We start from the raw sequence: 24,189 nt of genomic DNA, 5'->3' as shown, positions 1-24,189 counted from the left end.
AAAACACAATATTTGGCTTCAAAACATTTCCACAAGCCACTTCGTTGGGGTATCATTTGTGGCCAGGCCACTTCAGAAAGAGCTTTACAGCTCAGTGGGCCTTTCCTGGTAAAAAACAAAGTGGGTCCTGGAAAATTAAGCTGATCACATGTGAGCTGGAACCAAACAGTGCAGAGCTTCTACAAGAATTACAGGGCAAGACCTATTATGGGACAAGACCATGCCATGTGGAGGTACTGGGTTGCCCGGATGTGTCAATGACTACTAAGTGTGTGTTACAGAACCATTCGCACAATGACCACCAAGACATGAGTAAACTGTGTCCATGGGTTTATTGATGAAACTGCACAAACGCGCCTGCGCACACATGGCAGTGTGACGCTTTATGATCGGGGCCGCTCCTTCTTCTCCTTGTAGAGGGCGAGCAGCGACACGTTGGCCACCTTCACCACCTTGAAGCGAACGCCGGGGATGTCTCCCACGGCGTGGCCCTTTCGGCCGAACCCGGCCACCAGGACCTCGTCGTTTTCCTGCGCGAGGGCGAACGGTTGCGGGGATGGAGAAGAAAAAAAAGATTCACAATTAAAGTCAGAACAATCTCAATCGCCAATAGAGCCAACGGATGCTGCAGAGAGCACAAATGCAATTCGAACGGCAAAATAATGCACGCGAGGTCAGCATGGTGATATTTCCTACGTTGATGCTGTTGTCGATGAAAAGGGACATTTGCCAAAATGTACATCGGGACCAAAGGTTTGAACTGGCAATGTTGCCGAGACTGTAATTTGGGCTGACCAATATTGACATGTACATGCGTATGTTGAATTTCTTTCGCACCGTACGTAGCCACACGTGCCAATTGGATGTACAGCAGAACAATATTAGATACAAAACGCTAAATATATATCTTATACATCTTGGATATGTATTTTGCTTGTAGCTTGAATATAAGATATATTTTGCTTCTTGCGTATTCTTGCCTATTGCTACAACTAGGCAGCATCCCAAATGGGACCCTGGGTTTGTATCACTCATGAGAAACTAATTCCTTTACATAGTAACGCTATTCACAGCATTGCAATGCCCTTGGGACATCCAATTATGTAAATGAAAGTAATATCACTCTCGCACGAATGGTGCCTTTGATGTCTTTTCTTTACTGTTAAAGCTGTGGGAAAAAAAAAGATTTGAGTTTTTTTGGTTGTATCTTCCGAAATAAAATGCTTGCCAAATTATTCTACATCGAGGATAAAGAGCTGAAAACAGTGACCCTTAATCAGAATACAAATCTGTTGCAGCAGTTTTGACCATAACCATGAGTTACTAAACTCCCTTCACAGAGTTATCTATGTATTTAAGAAATTTCAAAATGAATTTTTTTTTACATCGCATTTTAACGAATTTAATTCGTATCAGTTGCACGCATGCAGTGTTATTATTTTTCAAGTAAAGAATGCATAATTGTTAACATGCAGTAAACTGTTTCATCGACCGAGCCTGGTTACCTCAATGAAGTTGAGGCAACCATCGTTGGGGACAAAGGCGGTGATCTTCTTCCCGTTCTTGATGAGCTGTACACGCACACACTTGCGGATGGCGGAATTCGGCTGCTTGGCCTCAACGCCGCTGTCAACGGAAAGAGATAATAAAGCAGAAAATCATTTTCAAGGTACAATTCAAGTCAAAGAAAGACAATCATTATTGATTAAGGTAACAAGTGCAAGTATATGACCATTGTATTCACAATGACATGGTACAAGTTTAACATCTCCCTCTCAATATTAAAACATGACCTAAAAACTCCCATTAACCTACCCGCACCCTCAGATTAGCATGGTTGGCCCCGTATGGTGTGAAAGAAGTTCAACATACATAACAGCGTGCTACAGATATTTTTTTTGCAGAAAAGCTTCACCGAATCCAAAGACTTTCACGAGGAACCTGCATTAGAATGTAAGGCCAATTCCATTCGGAAGTTTCACAAGTGGCAGAAAACCAGTGCCCAGTGAGAATTCACTAGTCTCCTATCATCTCCTGGTCATTATTCCAGTTACTGCCTGTGCTCCCCACCCAGCCACTACAACCTAACACCATGCTAATCGGAGGGGCGATTGGCTACGTTACGGTGCAGAAGTTCAACATCCACACGTACATAGGCACAAACACACGAAACGCACGCTTGACATTCACTCCACTTCACTCGCTCCCCCCCCAACCACGTACATCTTTTCGAGGACGATCCCCTTGGCGTGAGAGGCTCCGCCAAACGGGTTGGCCTTGAGCGCCGTGCCCAGGTGAGCCTTCTTGTAGCTCTTGTCGGACCAGCGCTGCTCGCGGCGCAGGTTCCTCAGCTTCCTGGCGGTACGCAGACCTCGGCACTTACCTGGGCACAACAAATAAAACGCACATATGATCACATTACACTCGAGGCATTGGGTGGAAGTGGCAAGTGCTATTTACGATTCACCTACAGTGTGTCCTCAAAATACCATGACAATTTAGGGGTGGGCTTCCCTGGTATATCCATTTTTTAAAAACAAAACCCCTCTTATTTCAAGTCCAAATATGGTCCATTTACAATTTCATTTATATTGCTTGTATATTATACGAATATATAAAACAATATACAAATGTAAATAAGCAATTAAAGTACCTAAAATCACAAGCCAATTCTCGCTTTCTTCACATAGCCACCTTCTATTACCAATAGCACTACCGACTTGCCAACTGGTGGCACGAATTCCACGTTAATATGGCAAGACCCAAACTCACTGTTTTACTACTATCGTTAGTTGTGCTTCCCCCGCACCTCCGATTAGCACGGTTGGCTACGTACGGCGCGAATGAAGCTCAACATGCTGTTCGCATGTTAGGCCTCTACCCAAGCCGCTATCTCGCACGATTCTGCGATGTATGAAACTGGCGTCTGCACACGAGCTGATTTCATTTGCTTCACCTCCTCGTCAAGACGTCCTCAGAAGCGTTCCATTACTTCTCATTGCAATCGATACGTGTTAATATAATAAAAGGCTGCTCTATACCTAACAAAGGCCGTTTTCATTTTGGTTGTCCTCTGGAACGCGTTCCATTTCTTGGCTGCCACTTGCATCCCACTGGGATTTTTGCACACAGCGTTGGTGCCTTTTCTCGAAGATTTTTGCCATTGTTCCTGGATTTTTCTGTTTGCGCATAGTCACTTTAAGATGTTTTCTTGTTCATGTTTTTTGTTTGTTGCGGTTGCACCCGATTCAAGAGCCGAATGGCTCACAGGGCTACACCAAATAAATGAAACTGAAACCTCCAAATAGTCCGTGTTAAAAATGCAATAATCACAGCACGCGTGTACGATACTTGAGCACTGGCCCTGCCACGTGCATGAGCGCATCGCCGCCACATGGTTAGCAAAGGAAACGAATGCCCCTTAAAATATATACCCGCAGTATCAATATATTGGGTCACGACATAGTCGGTAATATGATGAACGTGCACAGCTCTTTGTCAACCAAGTGGTAGATGAAAGTCCCCCCCCCCACCACCGGGGCCATTCAGGTGGGTTGCTATAAGACCATAACTCATCCCACTGGTTTAACACGTAGACTTTCGCCACCAATATAATCCATAATATAGTTTTTTTGGGGTTTGATCGCGTTAATGTGCCCCTAAACCAGCCACCACCCGACACAGCCAATTCGTTTCTACAATCTGAAAACTCAAGATTGTAAATGTTGTAGATTTATATTCTTGGTTCTTTCAGTAAAGTCACGTAAATAGAAAACAAAAAATCTAAAATAAAAGCAAAAAACCACGACGTTAAGATCGCAACACAAGCGATGTGACTTTACCGAAAGAACCAAGAATATGAATTCCTGCAGTCAAGAAAGTTGTAGATTTGCTCTCCAACATACCGGTGGTGAGGTTGTAGTAACGACTCGGCGTGTTCTGCTTACGCGACAACCCTTACTAATTGGCTATGTCGGGTGGTGGAGGGTTTAACGCCACACTTATATATTTACGCGATCTTACCCCCCAAAAAAACCCACATTTACGGATTCTTCACCACTCTAGTCAGAGAGGGCCTAGTGAAGGCGGCGCCGCATAGACGCTTGTGAGCATACCACAGTCCACACAACAAGCGTTGTGGTGGTGGTACCACCTCTCCACAGACGACACAACTACGACGACGCGAGCTAGAATCGCGACAGCTGCTCGCGGTAGGGCGAGGCGGCCTCTTCAGCGCGCCTGCTGGGCGGGTGCAAGCCGCCATGTTGAGCGAGAACTCCACACACACCACGCGGCCTGGCTAACCCACGCACGCACGGGTCTCTTTCACCGCCTACTTCGCTAAAAACATCTCGCGCGCGGTCGCCAAGACTCGGGCGTCTCGGCGAAGCGTTCTGAGCGCGGCGATCCGGCGCCAAAGTCGCGTTCGTGGCGCTTTTCCCGCGGCGCGGATGCTCACCCATGGCGGCTCCACGTTCTTCACGGGGCGGAAGAGAGAGATCCCAGAAGCCCTTGCGCCAAACTCAACCCCGAGGACCCCCCCCCGACCCCCACCCCCTGACTCCCCACCCCCCACCGCCAACTTTAGGTGACTAAAAAAACTCCTGAGCGTACACCACAATTAAACACAATTAAACTACTGCTTTTTATTTGAGCAGGTAAGGCTCACTTGAGATACGTAGTTTTTTTTTTAGAAGCGACCTGGACATTATAAATGGTGGCTTGTTGTGTGGAAATTTATATCGGTCAAATAATCGAGTACACAAAAATAAATCACACGCACCCGTACTATATCTTGACATAAGAATTAACAGTTATTAAGGTCCTATTTTTGTTTAATTTATTCGGGAGGAATTGATTAAATTTGATTTTGATTAGTTTAATTAAATTAATTTAAAACTCACCTGGGTCCTTCGGTTAAATTGAACAGGCACTTTCTAGGAGCGCGGCGGATGCCTATGACCTCGTGAGCGGCACGTGACCGACAGCAGGGAAGTCGACATCGGAGCAGATTCGAATCACTGTCATTCCGAATTGCGCGGTTCGATTCACGATCCCATTCCTGATTATCGCCTGCACTTTCAAATCCATTCCATCCCATTCGTTGTGAATACGTATCCTAAACGCCATATACGGCGCGAACGATCTGAATAACCACCCCCCTCAAAGTAATCGATTGTTTTGCGCGGTTAATTGACACGAATCGCTAACGCAATAATCTAATAACGCACGATTCCGCATAATCGATTCTCGCCCCACTGAACCATGGCGTCGGCTGCCACTGCGGCATCAGCGTCCGTGGGGAGATGGAACTTCGCCCTGAGTCTCGTCCTTCTCGTGCTGTGCCTGCAGCGCTGCCTGTGTGTAGACCAAGTGCCCGTGCTGCTGTGGTCCACGCAGAGGCGAGTGACTTTGTTTGTTTGTTAAGTTGTTGTTGTTGTTCTGTGTGCGAGGTTACCGGGTGTCAGCGGGTCCATTACCGCCTTTGGCCACCACCAACATCGCTACAGGAAATCCTCACACGAGTCGCTGATGTTGGCTTGTGTGTGAAACGTCGCCGCCGGGGGAGACAAAGGCGGTCGGGCGTGGTGTTGGCCAGCCACACAGCCTTGTGGCGCCGTGCCGGACTTCATTCAGAGCTCGCTAACAAGTTTTTTGTTTGTGTATCTACGTGTACAGTGCTAATCGATATGAATATTGATTGGAAGCTTTCGTGACTGTATGAATCTATAGTCTTTGGTTCTGTCGGTAAAGTCACGTAGGGAGGTTGCTTGTGTGTGTTGCGATCGAAACGTCGTGATCTGTTATTGTTTCTACCGACGTGACTTTATTGAAAGAATCAAAGAGGATTAATCGATATGGTTAGAGATGTTAAAATGTTAAAAGTCCCATTGCTGGATTAGCGTCTCCCTCACGGCACCATCGGTGGTTAACCACTGATTGACTTTTTATTTAATTGTCGTTTATGTCATTAAGCGCTGGGAGTGTGTTCGGTTGTTATATTGAAGTTAAACAGTTTTTTCTCTCTCGACAATACTTAATTTAGTATGAATGTTTACTACCTATGAGCCATTCGCCCGGGTTGTAGCAGATCTCGTCAGAACTTTAGCAAAGTTGAGAGACTTGATGGTGAATGAGCGCCCGCCGTACCCAACGCGACGTAGGAGTTGAGTGGTGGGCACCAGGGGGCGATGTAAAACAATGTTGTACTGTACGTCTATGCTCCCCGCATTTAACCCAGACTGGCTTGTGTAGTTCAGTGCGGTCGATCATTTTATTCCGCACCGGACCGTCCATATATGACGTCACGCACCGGGGGGGGGGGGTGGGGTCAGACATTTGTGATGATGTGTGACGAGGGGGGGGGGGGGTTTGAGAAATGTGACGTCACATCAAAATTCGCAACTTTAAATAAATATAGACCACGCGTTCTACTTAATTAAATAGACTTTTTAATAAATGTTTCTCCTACAACATCAGAGTGCAGCGCCACATTAAATACGCACTACAATGACAATAGTTTAAAGCGACTTGAAACGTGTTTTTTTGGGGGGGGCAGAGCTTTGTGACGTCATATTTGAGGGGGGGGGGGTCAAAAATCGTCCAAAATTGCGTGACGTAATTTATGGACGGCCCCTAACGCGGGCTGATGGTTAACACCACCGGTGTCTACACGGTAGGGATGTCAAAGCCAGGGGGGGTAACAACGTGCGGGGCTTGTGGTCTCCAATGAGGAGCATGGCCAGTTAATCGCTGCGAATCAAGCAAAGTCGGGAGGCCTTCATCCAGCAGTGGATTGGCAGAGGGGCTGTCCAAGTACAACGTGCACAGATTGTGGATCAAGTCGGCCTGGTTGGGTCGATCCATGGCCGAGTCTACTCGCCCTTGACAGAAGAGCCGTCTAGCTCAGCGGGTATTTACCACGGGAAATAACACCGTGACACTTCCTTGTATGGAATCAGAAATCATTAACGCGAAATCTTGACTTTAAGCTTTTGTGACTGCAAGAATTCATATTCTTTGGGTCTTTCGGTAAAGTCACGTAGATAGGTTGAAAGAAAATAACGGTGTTTCGATCGCAACACAAGCGGTCGTCATCAGGAAAAGAGGTTAGCCTCTAAAGGCAAACTTTATAAAGGTACATCATGGGACCTCATTTGCCAGTACCAAAATATGAGAATAGGTTTTCCCCTTTCTTCTGACAACAAAACAGGTGTTAATATATTCTTGGTTCTTTCGGTAAAGTCACGTAGAAGGGAAACAATAAAAAAATAAAAATATCAAACAATAAAATTCTCACGACGTTTCGACTGCAACACAAGCAATCATCATCAGGTTTCCCTTCTACGTGACTTTACCGAAAGAACCAAGAATATGAATTCCTGCAGTCACGAAAGCTTTAAATCAAAATGTAGGTGTTAATACGTTAAAACACCCAACTTAAACCTTTACAAGGAATCATGTGTGCTCACCCCGAGCTCTCATTACTCTGATAGTGCGTTGTCTTTGTGTTGTACGCCTTTTGGCGTCCTCTGGTCTAACACCGTTTGAGACTAGGCTCGAAGGAAAGCTGTCTCTGGTGTAGACCAATCAGTTTCAAAGACAATGCATATACTATCAGCATGTATTTTGTTTGCATTCTGACCACAAGTATTGTGGTTAATGCAGACATGATTCCTTGTAAAAGGTTTCAATTTTGTGTTTTAACATCTTAACACATGTGTCATCAGCATAGGCGGGACAGCTAATGTAAGTGATGGTACTCGTAGAAGGCAACGACGGCGCTGGTGGTGGGTTTCCACTAATTAAAGGCTGCCAAGTAATTGCTGCACCTCGCTTCACACACTCGCACTGTGAACGGTGGAGGTTGCTGCTCGAGGTGATGGTACTCGTAGAGGGCCATGACGGCACTGGTTTCGATGGCTAGACAAAAGCCGCTGCTGCTGCTGCGCGGATCACCGGAGTTCGCGTGTCGGTTTACGCTCGTTGACGAGGTCAGCGAGGTATTGTAGTTCATTTGTGGCAAGCGCTTTGTGTGTAGTGAGCGCGACCTCATAACTTATTCGTTTGGCAGCGGCACTGGACAGAACACGGTCAGATTACAGGCCGCCTGTGTAGCTACCGCCGCCGGGCCAATAATCAGAATTTGTATTTATTCTGGAGGAATCCGATGAGATATGAAGCTCTTTTTCACAGATGTCCAAGAAGGGGCAGGTAAGAACGTTACAACAACAAACGAAACAAAAACATGATTGTGCAAAGTACAGGAAAGCTAACGAACCCCCTAAAAAACATACAGATAAAACTAAACCATCCCCATCCTAAGCATTGATAGCACACAGTGGCATGCATTCCTCCCGTTTCCTCCATCGTATTTCTGCGCTTGGAGACGACTATGGCGTACTGGGTGTGTAGTGACTGGGAATGTCACTGTGTGGTGCCGGGCCTGCGAGGCCACGGCGGGATGTCTACTGTTGTGTGTACACCCCGGACACGGGGTGTAGTACCAGCCCTAGTGGGGGCTTGGGGGAGCGCTGGTTAAGCGCGGTGGCACCACGCACAGCGTGCAGTGCGGGCTCCCGTTGAGAGAGCGAGAGAGTGTCAGCCAGCTAGGGTTACGTTGGGGGCACGATACTCTGGCTGACCTGATGATACTGGAGGGGGGCCACCGGTGAAGGGGGCCAATGGGTGGTCACATGGTCCTGGAAGAACTCTCAAGAGCCGTCGGGCAAGGGGGCGAGAGAGATCGAGAAGGTGGGCGGGGCGAGAGGCAGAGCCAGCCCCAGCCCGGCCCGATATAAGGGGGGCCCTGAGAGGGGCTCGGGGTTCTTACTGTTGGAGAGGCAGGAGATCCACGTCAAGCTTGAAGAAGCCTCCAGCCACGCGGTCCAGGACACAGCTTGTGGTCCGGACCGGGATAGTGGAACCGTGTCTAGTCCCGCCGTAGCTTGGTTAGTTGGGTGGTCACCACCCGCGAGTTTGTTGTGTCAATAGCTTGGAGTATGTTGTGCTGAAAGTTTAATATAACGTGTTGCTCCCAAGACAACGTCTGCGACTCAGTTGGACTCACTACAGCTGCATCATACATTTTCAGTCGTCGTTTTTCCTACGGCTCGCCTTTCGTTGACACGGTCTCGCATGGGTAACACGAAACCAAAATCGGAGGTGCGGTATAGTGGACACCTTGTTGCTATGTTATTTTAATGAACTGTTCCTGTCTGTTTGCGGCCTGCTCCTGTTTCAGTTCGCTGTGGAGCTCTGAGCCACCACCACACGTGGGCCACATCGTGTCAGAGTCACAGCTGGAGCAGCAGTTCCTCAAACCAGTGCCTCGGAGCCAGCTCCTACTGCTCTTCATTCAGGACAAGGTGATCCGTGGGTCGCGAGTTGGAGTGGCCATAACCAGAGGCCTCAAACCTCTCCTGCACCCTCCTGAGCTCTCTGGCATTTGCAGAGGAGTTAAAAAAAAAATTTACCCACTGAGCTATATAGCTATTTTTCAGAAGCGACCTGGCCACAATAATTGATAGTTCAACTAAGTGGCTTATCACGTGGGAATTGATAGCAGATAAAGACTCAAAACGCACGTTAATTCTAATTGGGGAGGGAAAAACCGGAGGTCCCGGAGAAAAATCCATGCGACCATGGGGATGAAGACACGAAAACTCCAAACATACAGGAGTTTTCGTCGGGGTCGGGATTGAACCCACAACCTGGATACCAGGCGAGGTAGTTAACGTCTCGCCACTGTCGCCTGGATCTTTGCACGTCTACTGCCTGCGACCTACCGTGTCCATCAGTTTACCTGTAAAGCTTGACCACAAACTAATTTATGTTTCATGTTGGTTTTTCTTCAGCTGAGCGTTGACGACTTCACAAGATTTGGTGCATTTGCTAAAAGGAATGAAAATGCCTTCTCAAGTGTACAGGTACAAAAATAGGCTACTTTTATTTTTAGGCTGAATTGGAAGCGGAGCTTTAGGTGTGAGCATAGCATTTCTATAATACAAAAGAGTACATTTATTGCATATCTCCTTGATGGTGTTATTGAAATAAAATATGAACAAAAACTTTTATTGCGTGACTTTTGTACGACCCATATTTACACATCCTGTTAATAAATTTAATACACTGCTTATATTTCTATTCAGATTTCATTAATGATAGTAATTGTAACCTATGATGAAATAACCAGCAGTGCTCCCGATCTCATCAGATCTCAGAATCTACGCGAGGTTGAGCCTCTCCAGTACTTGGGTGTGTGACCACCCTGTACAAGACCAGTCGTTATAGGCTGCAGGACCACGATATGAGAAATAGCCGGCAGTGCAACAACATCTATAATGATAATTGGTTCTTTACCCTTCTATCTGGCAACAAAACTGACACCTTTTTACAAGGAGTCATGTTTGCATAGACCGCAATACCTGCAGTCATAAATACAAACAAAAGACATAACTCTGATAATGTGCACTGTCCTTGAAGTTGATTGGTCCACACCCGAGACAGCTTTCCTTGGAGCCTAGTCTCACATGGGTTGGACCAGAAGACGCCAAAAGGCGCACAAACATGACTCCTTGTAAAAAGGTGTCAGTTTTGTTGCCAGATAGAAGGGTAAAGAACCAATTATCATATTTTTACTGGCAAATGAGGTCCCCATAGTGTAAACATCTATAATGTTACCATGCGTTCAGTGCGTCCATGTTCATGCTCCCCACCTTCATCAAACCCCTCTGACCAGTGTGGTGACGCATGGTCAGAATAAGAATATTTATTTATACTGGAGGAATCCAATGAGCTAAAAAAACTCCTTTTCACAAGATGTCCAGTGGTCCAACAGCCCTTGCAACCCACACAATGTGGGGCAGGCCCTCACCAAACAGCGGACTAACACGAGCGATAGTTAATTCCCCTGGCAAATGTAATTAGCAGCATGCACACTTGTTAGCCTTGCCTCATGCGAGACGCCGCACTATTCTCCTCGGGCAGACGGCGCTCAAATCGTCGCCGTCCTCGCTCGTGCTGCCCGCCGTCGATTGGTGGGCCGCCAACGAGCTGGCGTCGAAGCTGAGCCAGCGCACGGCCGGTGCCGTCACGGAGGTGAAGGACTTCCCTGTTCCGCTGGCGTCCCTGACTCGAGACAGTCCGGGGCTCACCGTCGTACATCTCCCAGCTACGGCAAGGTGATCGCTCGGGACGATTCTACGCGTGTGTGTGTGTGCGTGGTGTCTGTGTGTGCGTTCGTACGGGGAGCACATAGCCTGGCACAAGAGTTGTGGTAACGTCACCGCCACTTAGTGGTGAATGGCAGTTGTTGCTGATGTGTGGGGAGCAGGGGTTGGCTACATATGGTGCGAAAAAAGTTCAACATATATACTGCGCTATGGACCTGACAACCCGAGTTCAATTGCTGCTCATGCTTAAGACCACTCACAAATACCCAAACTGGTGCTGGGGCTACCTGATGTTGACTCAGACTTAAATGAGAACCGGGACCAGATGTGTAAACATCAGCATTGGGTAGACAAAGGTGGCTGGGCATGGTGCTCGCCATCTACCCCTTCATGTGCTATGCTGGCCTTGATAAGTGCTCGTAAACAGCACTTGTCCCAACAGTCTGTTTAAGGCTATACTGGAAGCAGTCATGATTTTTGTCTTGTTGAAGTGTAAATATTAGATTGCATTGCAATTACAATTGCAATTTTCATATTGTCCAAATGCAATCGCGTCTCGGATGTGTCACAAAATAAATGTAATAAAGGTTAAATTTATCTTGAACAATATTGAAATAAAACATCAGCTGGAAAAAAACGATCTATCAAGACTCAACCCACCAGGTCAATAGAAGTCAAAGAAATGAATATACAACATCAGGAAACATTTTTTTAATTTAAATGGAGTTAATACAGTGCAAATGTAATTATAACGGAGAAATGTTTCAATAGTTTACTTAAACATAAAACGGATATATGTTTGTAGAGGTACACGACAAACTAAACGCATGAAACCCCTGGGGTAGGAGGTTGTAATCGAGAATCACGCTCGCAGAAACAGATAAAACAACAGATTGTCTGCAACTGAGTATGACACTTTCAGAAGCAGATGGACAAGATTATTTTAATTGAAAATCACTCTCCCGGAAACATTACATAGAACATTGTTTGGAGCTGGCAATCGCACTTGCAGAAGGGAATAGGCATAAGCCGAGACAAACGCAATTGGAGGTTGGCCATTTGTCAGCCCATGTGGGTATATAGCCAAGCCATTGCTAAGTCCAATTAAGTGAATGAGTTTTGTGAGTTTGTGCAAAACGTCGCATTCATTTTTGTGTTCACAGTGCAAGTGAGGAGGCACGTGGAAGGGCACTGGCGAAAAATGGTAAGTGCTGTGTCCAACTTCCTCTCATTATAAAACACGGTCACGTCATTAGAGGTGTATAGATGTATGAATAGACGCGCGAGTGAGTCTTAATGTTGACATCAATATTTTGTCAAGTTCATCATTATTGAAAAAAAAAATAGGTACATATAAATCACTTGCCGCTAACCAAATCACCCAAAATGCACCCAGTCTTATTCGAATCTCAGAAGCTAAGCGGGTTTTGAGCCTGGATAGTGCTTGGATGGGCAAACAGGCACAAACCGGTTGTTACAGACTGCTGCGAGGCTACATTGTGGGCAACACACGGCAGTGCAGCAACATTCATTGTATTGTATGGGTAGGGTGAAAGTATGGATCATTAAAACGTGAGTACAGAAGTACAGTACAACAAATAATGTTGCTCCGCTGCCTTCTGTTTCCCACTGTGTAGCTTTGCAGCTTCTATAACATATCTTAAGTATGGTGGTCGTCTAGCCAACCACTATCCAAGCTAAAACCTGCTTGTTTTTTGTTGCCTGGCAAGATCTGGCACATTCCGGGTTATCTAGTGATGTTTTAAACACATGGCTTGAAGAGTCTAAGCTACCGTCGAGTAGTATGCGTGTTGCGATTATGATGTAATACGGCGCTCATGGGTTAATTGGAATGAAGGCAGATAGCAATGAATGTTGCCTATTGCACAACTTACCCATTACCATGGTGCAATTTTTGTATGCGGTAAGGAGGAGCGGTGATTGCGGATGAAGATTTAAATGCATTACTGCACTATGGCCCTTTACAGCTGCTGTAAATGTTTAGACAAATTTACAGCTGCGTTACAAAAGTCTTTTCACAGCTTCTTGGCTTTGCCATGCAGCAATGATAGATCATTCATCAGCGGGGCAGAAATGACAGTCAGCATTTTTAGAGCAATATTGTCTGCCTCGCCCCTTCCTGTTGTGTACGTGTTGTTTGGACACTCATTAAATAAGGAATAGTGCGGCAGTGTTGTGGCAAAATCAATGTCAAGTCTGCATCTTGTAAATGAGCTGAAAGCAGCTAGATGGAGCCAAAGTGTGAAATGGATTCAGAGTACAACTCTATCACTTTCCACATTCGCAACATCAAATGCACACTGACTTTCAGGAAACATCTAAAGGCCTCTGTCTGTCTGGGTCAGGCTTACGAGCATCCCTGAGCTTGGCTCCGCGCCTCCGAGTTATTGACTTGTCTGCAAAATCTGGCACGTTATAAATATCATTATATTAAGAAAATTTACAGCGCTTTATATACTGCTGGACAAAGGCCTCCCCTCCCGCACCTTCATGGGAGTTGCTTCACCGCGCTGGTTAATTTGGATCCGTTCATGGGCATATCTAGGATCAGTTCAGATATCAATTGCCACGGATGTTAGCCGTGGATAGAAATCAAACTCAGGTCACCGGGTTCATAGCGCAGTGCCCAAACCTCTCCGCCACTGCTCCACCCCAACATCTAAGCACTAACATGGTTATTTTGTGTTATGTATAAAGAAAAGTTTGCGTAAAGGTGTGCTTGAACTAAGTTGTTTTACATTTTAATATATATTTTATCTGTGGTTAAGATGCCCATTAACGTAAAACGTGTTTGTGAAAACTTTAAATGTATTCTATTGCACAGCGTCATTTGGTATTTATAAAGCGTTATGTTAATAAACACAGAATGTTACACACATTCTACGCCTTGATGTGATGTTCGCAAGTGGGCGTAATAGCCATGATATTATAGCTTAGCCGCGTGTGTGTGTGCAACGCGCACGGTCAAAGTCCCAGGCTGTTTATAAACAGCTGACCAAGTCATTGAGTGCCGAATGTCGGGTATGGGTTGTCATTTGCACAGATAAAATCATTGGCCAGGTGATGAAACTGCTTGAGGAAGGGGGCCAGTCCTTCACAGCCGTGTACACGGCAAGCCGGCCGTCCAAGGTTTGTTCCCGCATCACATCTTCGTGTTAGAGAGAAACGGCCCACGGAAGCAGCTGTCATGGAGCTACTTCTGAAATACCTTCAAGTGACCTCTATTCATCCTCAGCCGTGGTCTATTCACTGCTGGATGTAGGCTTCCCCATGCCGTCGCCACTCCTCCTATAGCGTTGACATACTGATGGGGCAAGTGCTGTTTGCGAGCACCTATTAAGGCGTGCACGGCACACGAGGGGGTGGGTGGCCAACGCCCACACCCCTTGTCTCCCCAGTACTGATGTTTTTATACACCGCACCAGGTACTCATTTAAGGCTGACTCTACCTAGAGGAGGCCCAGAACCAGTTCAGATAATTGCCACTGGTGATGGCCATGAGCGGGAATCGAACTCAGGTCACCAGGTTCATAGTGCAGTGTGCTAACCGCTAGCGAATTTGTTGTCCTTCCCCCCCCCCCCGCACCTTCGATTAGCACAGTTGGCTGCGTATGGTGCGAAAGAAGTTTAACATACATATGAGGGGGGGGCGGGGGAAAAATGGCAAGGCAATGTAATAAAACACCACAAATGAAATAAATTACACGTGACATGCGAGCTTGTGAACTCACGTCCCTCTGAACAATAATCCACTCCCTCCAGTTCCCGGAAGAGGGGGGCACAACCCCCCCGAGGACACCCGTCCCCTCCTCCCGACTCCCACGCGCCTCACACTCGCCTCCGTAAAAACTGTCTTCGAACGCCCGTGTAGTGTAGAGTGTAGTGTAGTAGCGTATAGTGTGTAATAATTTTTTGTTATTTCTTTATCTCGATCAGGTGCCAACGGGCAACGACTGGGGACGGGATGAGCTGGCGGCCGACTGGCACGTCAACCGCCAGCTGCTGCAGGCGGCGACCAAGGCCCCGCCGGCGCCCGCCGGCTCCCACGCGCCGCTCGTGGTGCAGAACGGCACGCAGCCGTGCATCGCCTTCTGGGCCCGCCGCCTCCTCGTCGGCTTTGGCAGCTCTGCCGCCGCCACGTACGACCTCACGAATGCCACCTTCGTCTCGGGGCTGGTGAACAGCAACGCGTCGGTGTGCGACACGGACAACTCTACGTAAGCGCGCGCGCTCCAAAAGCTGCGAGCTAAAACATTGTCTTTGTTTGTGTTACCAGGTGAGGCCCACTGAGATGCGTAGCTCTTTGTCAGAAGAGACCTGCCCACAAACGATTGCTCAACGAAGTGGCTCATTGTTGTGCGGAAATGTATAGTAGCAGCCAAATACTCTGAACGCGCGGTGTTGATTATGTGGAGAGAAAAACCAAAGGACCCGAAAGAAAAATCCACGCGATCACGGGAGTGGGGGGGGGAGAGAGGTTATGCAAACTCCAAATATACAGGCGCCAGGGTCGGGATCGAGCCCATGACCTCACTAAGCTTCATAGACCCACTTAGCTTATATGGCTTTTTTTATAAGCAACCTGCCCACAAACGATAGCTCAACGAAGTGGCTTTTTGTTTGAAATTTTATAATAGCAGCCTCATACTTTGAATGCGTGGTGTTAATTCTAAATGTGGAGGGAAAAACCGGAGGTGCTGGAGAACCACAGGGATGGAGACACGCAAACTCCAAATATACAGACGTCGGGGTCGGGATCGAACCCACAACTTCCCGGATACCAGGCGAGTTAGTTAACATCTCGCCACCGTGGCGCCTGAGGGAAAGTGAATCCCAGTTCAAGCAAGCCCGGGACTAATCTGAGTGGTTTCCTGGTAAAAGGAGTGTGGGTCAGTGCCCGCCGTTGCTTAAAATGTTAAGGCCCAGAAAATCGTACTTCAGATGCTGAACTGGGGGGCACAACATTCACTGGGTTCAAGTATCTTGGTGGGTGAATATCTGAAATAAACATGCTAGTTATTATATGCCGAAGACAAATAATGCTAAACATTAACATGCAAAATGCAAGCGTTGAATTTGCTGAATTAACTAAAACTGGGTTTTTGCTTTTTTATCGGGTTATGTTTACAATTTGTAAGTATTTGGGAAATTTCAACAGGTTTACAATAACCATTAAGTCATAACAATACATGGCAATTAAAAGGGGCTTTTTTAGGTATTGCATAAAGCCTGCCACGAAATAATGCTGAGCCACTATTAAAGTCCTATCGATGCCTCTTACGAATTTTTATTGCCCGTTTCTGTGCCCTATACATTTATAGCGTATGTGGAAACAGTGTCTGATAATGAATAACCACTGTTATTAGAGATGGCGCTGAGCTGTGTTGTGTCTCTTTTGTCTCAGGCTGGTCCTATCTTACTCAAACTTGAGAATCTCCAATCTGCCGGTCACCAACTTGAACATTGAGTATGTATCATTGCCACCTTGCGAGCACCAGAGTGAACGTGTTCGAAAAGTCACGCGCACGTGCATACATTTTTATCGCTTTGCAACATTTATATGCCTTCTGAAATATTTAGTTGGTGATAATAGCGTTACATTCAGAGCAGGTTTATACGATAGTTGAGTTCATATTGGATCATCTTTCAGAGCATTATTGTGACCCCGTAGTACAGACAGTATCACAGAGCTAATGCATGAACACTTTCAAGCTGAGTTGGAAAGCATTAAAAAGTATAAGTTAATGTTACAACAAAGTTAGGAAAAAGTATTTGCTTTTATATGGCATTTTTTGTGACTCAATTATAAAGTCAAAGTTTTCGAAGCCAGCCTAAATGGAGAGCCGTTACGGTTTTGGCAGATGTCCGGCACACTGAAGGTAATAAAGTAATTTAAAACATGTCCGTTAAGTTTCATTACATTTATACTGCAGTTTAATTAGATTTATGCAGCAGTTCTCACACAGCGCTATCAACTCCAGCTGCCCAGGTTCGGTTTCTGGCCACCGCTAACATCAGTGGCATGCGGTATGAGAACTGGTCATGCCCACCCCTACTGCTCATAAACCCGCACTTACCAGTGCGGTGAAGTATGGTCGAAAAACCCAAATCACAGACACAGCATTTGGAGGCCATGGTGGATAGAAAACTGCTGTAATTTAATATTATGCTGTTATATTCCATTTGTACATTATTACCACGTAAGACGTTTAACGCTTAATAGCTTACAATTGAATGTTTACAATTGAAGACCCAAAAAATTACAGAGCACATCAGCAAAGCATACGGTGTCAAAGGAAACATTTGACTAAATTCAATACAATAGAGAAGTACAGTGACTGTATACATTTAAAGTTGCTAGTGCCTATCAGTACACGCCTGCCACCAAGGGCAGCTTAATTAGCACGTCAACAGTGTTCCGTTTGGAGGTTTTAACCGCGTTTCAACCATCTCCCGGTTGCAGAATAAGGCTTTCCCAGCGCCATTACCCGGTGTCCAACCGGAACTGGATGACGGTGGAGCAACTCATCATGGAGGCTGTGAACGAGACGGCGGGGGGCGGCGCCATGTCGTGGAACGCGACGGAGCAATACGCGGTGCGCTGGGCGTCCAACCCCTCCGAGTACTCCTACAGCTGTGGCGCCGTTGACTCGGAGCCCCGGCACAGTGGCATGGTGCTCATGGGCAGCTTCGGCCCGGATGCCTCGCCCGCGGAACGCCAGAGGCAGATCCACTTCTCCATCGAGGGATTCCAGGTACCCAGGCCAGGGGGGGGGGGTGAACGCATCACAAAAATCGGTTTGTTTGTACGTGTGTAGAACTTCTCTCGCACCGTACGTAGCCAACCGTGCTAAATTGGAGGTGCGGGGGAAGGACACCAAACTAAATACAAAAAGCAGTTCTAAAGAAGTGAGTTTGTTAATTTAGATGATGTAAAAGTGCATAGCTCCAAGTCGCTCCTAATATCGAAAGGAAGAGTGTTTCATACGGCCGTATCATCATCATCGCCATCATACACGTATGTATGTTAAACTTCTTCTTGGTTCTTTCGGTAAAGTCACGTAGAAGGGAAATAATAAAATAATAAAAACAAAACATAATAAAATACAATTCTCACGACGTTTCGGGCGCAACACAAGCGTCCATCATCAGGTGGGACAACCACAGCAAGAAACAATTGTTGAAGTGGGCAAATGGGCTGCTGTGACAAGAGGCTATATACAGTGAGTATGTTGAACTTGCCACCGTACGTAGCCAACCGTCCTAATTGGAGGTGTATTGGAAGGACAACAAACTAAACACGAAACGCAGTTCTAAAGAAATGAACTGCTTATTGGGATCTGGTGAGAGACGCCTCAGGTTAACCCCTTTGCAAAGTAATTTAATCAGAGGAGATAACTCATGCGTACGCATGGATTATGAAATGCATTCCAACTTTGGGGTATTTAATTAGTGGGATGGAAGCCAATGTGTAGCTGTCAAAGGAAACGTCTCTAGGTTTTAGATAAACCTTTGGTGAATGTGGCCACTGGCTTTATGTTATCACAATTCTAGTAATTTTTCAGCAGTGGGGGTGCTATGCATTCCTGCCAATGTATCGATCAAATTCTGACCAACAAAGCTGGTGGCTTAAGATGTGAGATGATGCATGGATGAAGTTAACATTTGAATATTCGGTGTTTTGCTCACAATTCTTTTGAGCTCCGTAAGGCTGTGAACTCAGGGACATGTTCGCTATCAGTGTCTGGAACGTTTTGATGTTTACGCTGGAAAAAGTTTTTGTTTTTACCAAGGTCCTTCTGCGCGTCATTCTTGTAAAACAGCTTTAGATTGAATATTTCTTACCCACGTTGCTAAATACGACCGAATCGCTACACGCTGCAGAAACAACGACGGCACAATGCGGCTGCATGCATGCCGAGCGTTATAATGCTATAAAAATTTTTTTTTTATTTTAAGGCTCACTGAGCCTATGCAGCACTTTTTCAGAAGCGACTTGGACACAAATGATAGCTCAGCGAAGTGGCTCATTATCACGTGGACATTTGTAGCAGCAGTCAAAATACTCTTACGCGCATGATGATTCTAACTGTGGAGGGGAAAAATCTACGCAACCACGGGGAGAGAGACGTGCAAACTCCACGTGATACAGCAGGCGTTGTCAGGGTCGGGATCGAACCCACGACCTCTTGTTTCACAGGGGAGGCAATAACATCTCGCCAGCGCAGTATTCACCGTGTGACATTCTGAGGTTGGTATCCTCATGGTGCGCGTGTACCCCACACCCCACGCCCCCACCCCACACAGATCCAGGGCTCGGCGGCGATGCGTAACGGCACAGCGTTCGCCTACGCCAGCGACTGTGCCTCCTTCTTCACGCCCGCCATCTGGATGGGCCTCGTGTCGGGCTTTGTGCTGCTGCTCGTTCTCACCTATGCCCTGCACATGCTCTCCTCCATCAAGACCATGGACCGCTTCGACGACCCCAAGGCGCCCGGCCTCTCCATCCCGCAGACGGATTAACCGCTCGCTTGCGCGCGTGCGAGAGAGAGTTAGAGAGCGTTAAACCCAGACGCTCGCCGTTATTACGACCCACCCACCCCCCTCCCCCACTCCCTCCCCCCTGTAAAATGCGGCTGATAATTACACTCCCAAAGTTGCCGAAATTTAGTTCGTGTTCAGTTGATTGTTGTATGCATTCAATTTGTAACAGATTAAGGGATGTGTATATATGTATACAGGGTGATCCGTTTATAGATACTCTGCTGATTAGTTAAATTACCCTCGTAATTATGTTCAGCACGTGATGGGATATTGTGAAAGCGGTGTCTGTCTGCATACCTTACAGGGAGGGGAGTTGTTAAGATTCAATTTGTGTATTGGTGAGAGATGCGCAGACGCCTTGAATTAAATCGAACGGTTTCCCTAGTCTCATTATTTTGGTGGGGTATCTATACATGGATCACGTATAATACAGTGTTGATTGTAGGGGGGGGAAAGTCAAGCCTTTGAAAGATTCAATTTTGTTTGTCAGTTGGAAAAGACTGACCTTTGCTCAAAGGTTGCTGCATTTATTAATTCGGTCATGCTCCATGAATATGGTGCCATCAATTTTGCTGTGAGCATAATCAGTGTAACCCAGGCTGCGAGTAACACACGGGTGAATATTGACTTGCCTAAATTGCCTGGGTGTCGTACTCTTGGGTGACCTGGCTCAAGTGTACGAGTCAAGCTACTTTTGTCCGCTGTAGCAGCAGCAACAGCGTGGAATCTGTCTTTGTGGGCCGGGTGTCGTTTGGAATGGGAAAACCGGACCAGATTCTGAGGCCAGTGACCTGGATGCTGATTGGGACTCACTGCTGCCACCGCCGCCCGCCCGCATGCTTGCGAGGACAACCAGAGGTGGTCAATTTGCAGTGCTTTTGACCTCAATCCACTTCAGGTTTCATCGTCAGCCAATCAACGTGTGTGTGTGTGCAATGATGAATTGAGTGACTATACATTTTATGAATGGGAAATACTGGTAGGTAGATTTGAGCTGAGCAGTGAGGAGGAGAGAGGATGTTTGCAAACGATTTGGAAGATGAGTTAATTAACTCGGCATGCACGGCATGTCGCGTAGGTGGCCCGCGTTTATTGAGAAGGGCACAGCACGTGGCTTGGCACACCCGTCCAAACATTTGTGCTTGGAGGCAGCTGCGTCCCTCGTCCCCACAATGTCTCACCTAAAGAAACCTCGGCAATGGGTTCGCTGCTCGTATTTAAAAGTTAAAGTCGCAATTTGTCCATGAGAAAAGTTGTACACAAAATAACCAACATTTCATGCTTTAAACGTATCGGAAGGCTGCAGGAAGAACATTTAAAGCATATTACAGTTGCCTTGATGATGAGCGGTGATTTTGTGAGAAGCCGTTAAACCAGTGCGCAGCATTGACGTGGTACATTGTGTTACAGGGCAAACGTTTTGAATTGCCACTCGTTTTAATTTAAGTGTACTCATTATTTGCTGTGTTGGCACGCGCCAATCCAGGAAAACACCCCATGCCGTTTGGTGGTACGAGCAGAGTACAAGACAGAGTCGGCACTTTAATTGGTCGTGCCAATGGCTGGTGAACCGAATTGGAGAGATGTACGATATTGTGTTGATTACATAAATGTTTGCGTGCTTATGGACCAATCACTGTCTGCAATTTACCTGGCAATTTTCCTCCCCCAAAATGGCCAACCCGTCACTTCAAAAGTTGGAGTTAAAAAAATAAACTTGACCCACTTACGTCATCGTAATGATACATTTACAGCAACATCGGTGTACAACGCGTTGAAGGAATAATTCGGATGTTGAATATGCCATCTAAAATTACGGGCTCCAAGTCCCACTGCACTCAAACATCAGTTGTAAACAACATTCTGAAACATCGCCCTCTGTTGGAATGGTTTTAAACTGCAGTGTTCAAACTTGGCCAGCTAGAATTACAAAATCAATTGCATTGCCCAGGTGACACCACTGGCACTTAGAAATACTAAACTACAATGCTTACAAGGCGTACGTGCCAGCAGCTTAGGAAAGATTTTGTTTACAATTGAATGCCTCTTCCGCTGTTGTATTGGGTAAAATGTGTGCCTTTTGAACTGTCAGAATGTGCCTGCCAAGACGCAACTTGCACGCATGTTCCTTAGTGTGATTTATTTTAATTTGCCACATGACGTTGTTTACTCCTTGGCAATGAATTGCCTTTTTTCCTAATCAAGAGTTTAAATAAATCCAACTGGAAAGGCAAATATGCCGAGAAATTTGACAGGTTTTTTTTTACGCTGGCAAGTAAATATGTTTAAGCCATCGTTGGCCCACTTATATAGATGGGTGTGAAACGCATAGTTTTTTTGGAAAGGTGCCTTATTATATGAATCGGAATCCCTAATAAGCAATAAAAAAACCTAATTTGTGATTGCTGGTGTGCCAAATTCATCGGAGGTCCCATTTGAAAGCTGCAAAGACCCCGATATTTAATAATTATAATAAAACAGAGAATCGGCCTTGCCTTCTGAATTTTTTTTCTAATCTTGTGCTTATGTCGCACGATAATGTGATATTGTTAATTGTGCTGTGTTTAATTGTCAGTTTTTGCTACGGGTTCCTGATCTATGCAGATGCTGTGCTTTTACGTTCACTGTAGAATGTGCTGTAGTTTATAGGCAAACAATTCTTCCCAGTGGCTTTGGGGGAAACACGTTTGTGTATTTGCGTGGCATTGCAATACTGCACTGTTTCGTGTGTGTAGCCATACACGGCTTAAACTGATTAACACCAAAGGTGTGCTTTCACTGGGCAGAGCACTCTGTCTTGGCGCTTCCAGGTGGAAGTCAGCTCCTGTGTACCGATGTTGAACTTCTTTCGTACCGTTATGTAGCCAAGCACGCTGATGGACGGTCCCTGAGCGTTCGGCGGGCATTTCAGTTTGTTTCAAGACGGCGGTCATTCTCTACAAATCAGATCTTGAAACGATCTTGACACTGTCCACCTCGTGCTCAGCGAGGCAGCTCCGTGAAAGCGCCCTGTGCCCTGTGGTGAGCTGTGCGCTCACGGGTCGCTCGGTAGAAAAAGCGCTCCGAAGCATTCCGGGCCATTAAGCGCAACAACCCTTGCCAGTATTTGCATAGCGTAGTGGCACGTAACGCATCACCTAATTGAATACAACGTCGCATACGCACCCTGACCAAATGAATCGTCAACAGCCCTGTGCACTAATTGTACGTGGCAGAACTGTTAGTTTCTCTACATGTTCACATATCTGACGTTAAAATATCCGCCGAAACGTCAGGCCCCATCGAGTCCAAGATGCGACATTATACCGCTCTACGTAATGAAATCTTGAGTATCCTACACATTCACATTGCTTTGAGTGATAGTGCTGTGCTCGACTTTGTGAAATTTAACTTTAATTTCTAACATTTCACTGTTCACCAATCCTAACAGCAGATGATTTAAACGTAAATATGTATTGGCTTGCAAATATAACGTTTAGGCAATTATCGTTTGCGGATCCATGTGGATTGTTTCTTATGCAGTGACCTACTTTGAAAAGATTTTAAAACAAAGTAATATGTTGTAAATGTTTTTTATGCCTAAGAATAACGTTTGCAGATATGATTTCTTCATTTCGCATCACTGTACTACTGATTGTCACTGTAAATGTGTCCAAGAATGTCGTGTCTTGTTTTACGTGTGTCCTGGTAATTCTGCTAACAAGACGTGTGTTGTCAATGTCATTTCTGTATTGCTGAATTGCCTCTTGTTTAATCCAGGATGAGTCGGATGTAATAAAAATACAGGTTCCATGTGACTTTAAGACAATTTATTCCTTCCTGATCGTTGTTGCCTTCAAATGCATTTGCAACGGTGTAACCTCATTACAACAACAGTGCCTTTGCCCATAGCAGAAGCCAACATGTAGCATATAACCAGATGATCCTAAACTTATACCCGATCCTGTCAAATGGCAGAAGCTAACCTGCATTGAGCCAGGTTAGCACGTACATGGGTGTACTGCATATGTGAGGCTTCGTGGTGGCCAGTAGATGAGTGGTGAATTGCCTCCCTTGTGTATAGGTGGAGGGTTTTCTTCTGGTTAACAAAGTATATATTTGAGGAATCCGATGAGCGAAAAAGCACTTTTTCACAGGTGTCCAGTAAGATTGCACTGTTATCCCACGCATCATGCCGGAACCTAATTAATGTACTTGGCCAAACATCCCAATGTAGCCAGGCACTCTTAAAATAATGAGACTCGCATCAGTGAAGCGATGAAATGCCTGCTCGGGATGGAACGAGTCGGAGCGGATTTAACCCCACGGCGCATTCGACTGTTTCAACTGCTGCACCGGAGTGAGATTTGAGCCGGAGAGATTGTGATAGCAATTCGATGATGAAAACTAGTAAACATCGCAGGTACCACATTGATTTAGCCCACCGCGTCTGTTGTCAGATCGTGTGAGA

The 24,189-nt window shown here is 46.1% G+C and overlaps 2 protein-coding genes across 2 annotated transcripts; one reads left to right on the top strand and one right to left on the bottom strand.

Annotated features, from left to right (window-relative positions):
• Positions 1-313: 313 nt before the first annotated feature.
• Positions 314-4,544, bottom strand: RPS23 (ribosomal protein S23). The gene is made up of 4 exons (XM_061572989.1): positions 4,460-4,544; positions 2,224-2,383; positions 1,506-1,626; positions 314-530 (listed from the first exon to the last, which is right to left on the bottom strand). The coding sequence occupies exons 1-4, from the start codon at positions 4,461-4,463 to the stop codon at positions 384-386; spliced, it is 432 nt and encodes a 143-aa protein (XP_061428973.1). The 5' UTR covers positions 4,464-4,544; the 3' UTR covers positions 314-383.
• A 689-nt stretch (positions 4,545-5,233) lies between these two features.
• Positions 5,234-23,536, top strand: LOC133355402 (V-type proton ATPase subunit S1-like). The gene is made up of 10 exons (XM_061572675.1): positions 5,234-5,402; positions 9,245-9,368; positions 9,858-9,929; positions 10,990-11,183; positions 12,338-12,378; positions 14,239-14,324; positions 15,132-15,412; positions 16,600-16,662; positions 17,659-17,950; positions 19,503-23,536. The coding sequence occupies exons 1-10, from the start codon at positions 5,266-5,268 to the stop codon at positions 19,716-19,718; spliced, it is 1,506 nt and encodes a 501-aa protein (XP_061428659.1). The 5' UTR covers positions 5,234-5,265; the 3' UTR covers positions 19,719-23,536.
• Positions 23,537-24,189: the final 653 nt, after the last annotated feature.

Source organism: Lethenteron reissneri, chromosome 51 (assembly GCF_015708825.2).
Source record: "Lethenteron reissneri isolate LAM-NWPU_2019-01 chromosome 51, ASM1570882v1, whole genome shotgun sequence".
NCBI lineage: Eukaryota > Metazoa > Chordata > Hyperoartia > Petromyzontiformes > Petromyzontidae > Lethenteron > Lethenteron reissneri.
The sequence above is the reverse complement of the archived record's forward strand: the minus strand, read 5'-3'. Positions and strand labels throughout refer to the sequence as shown.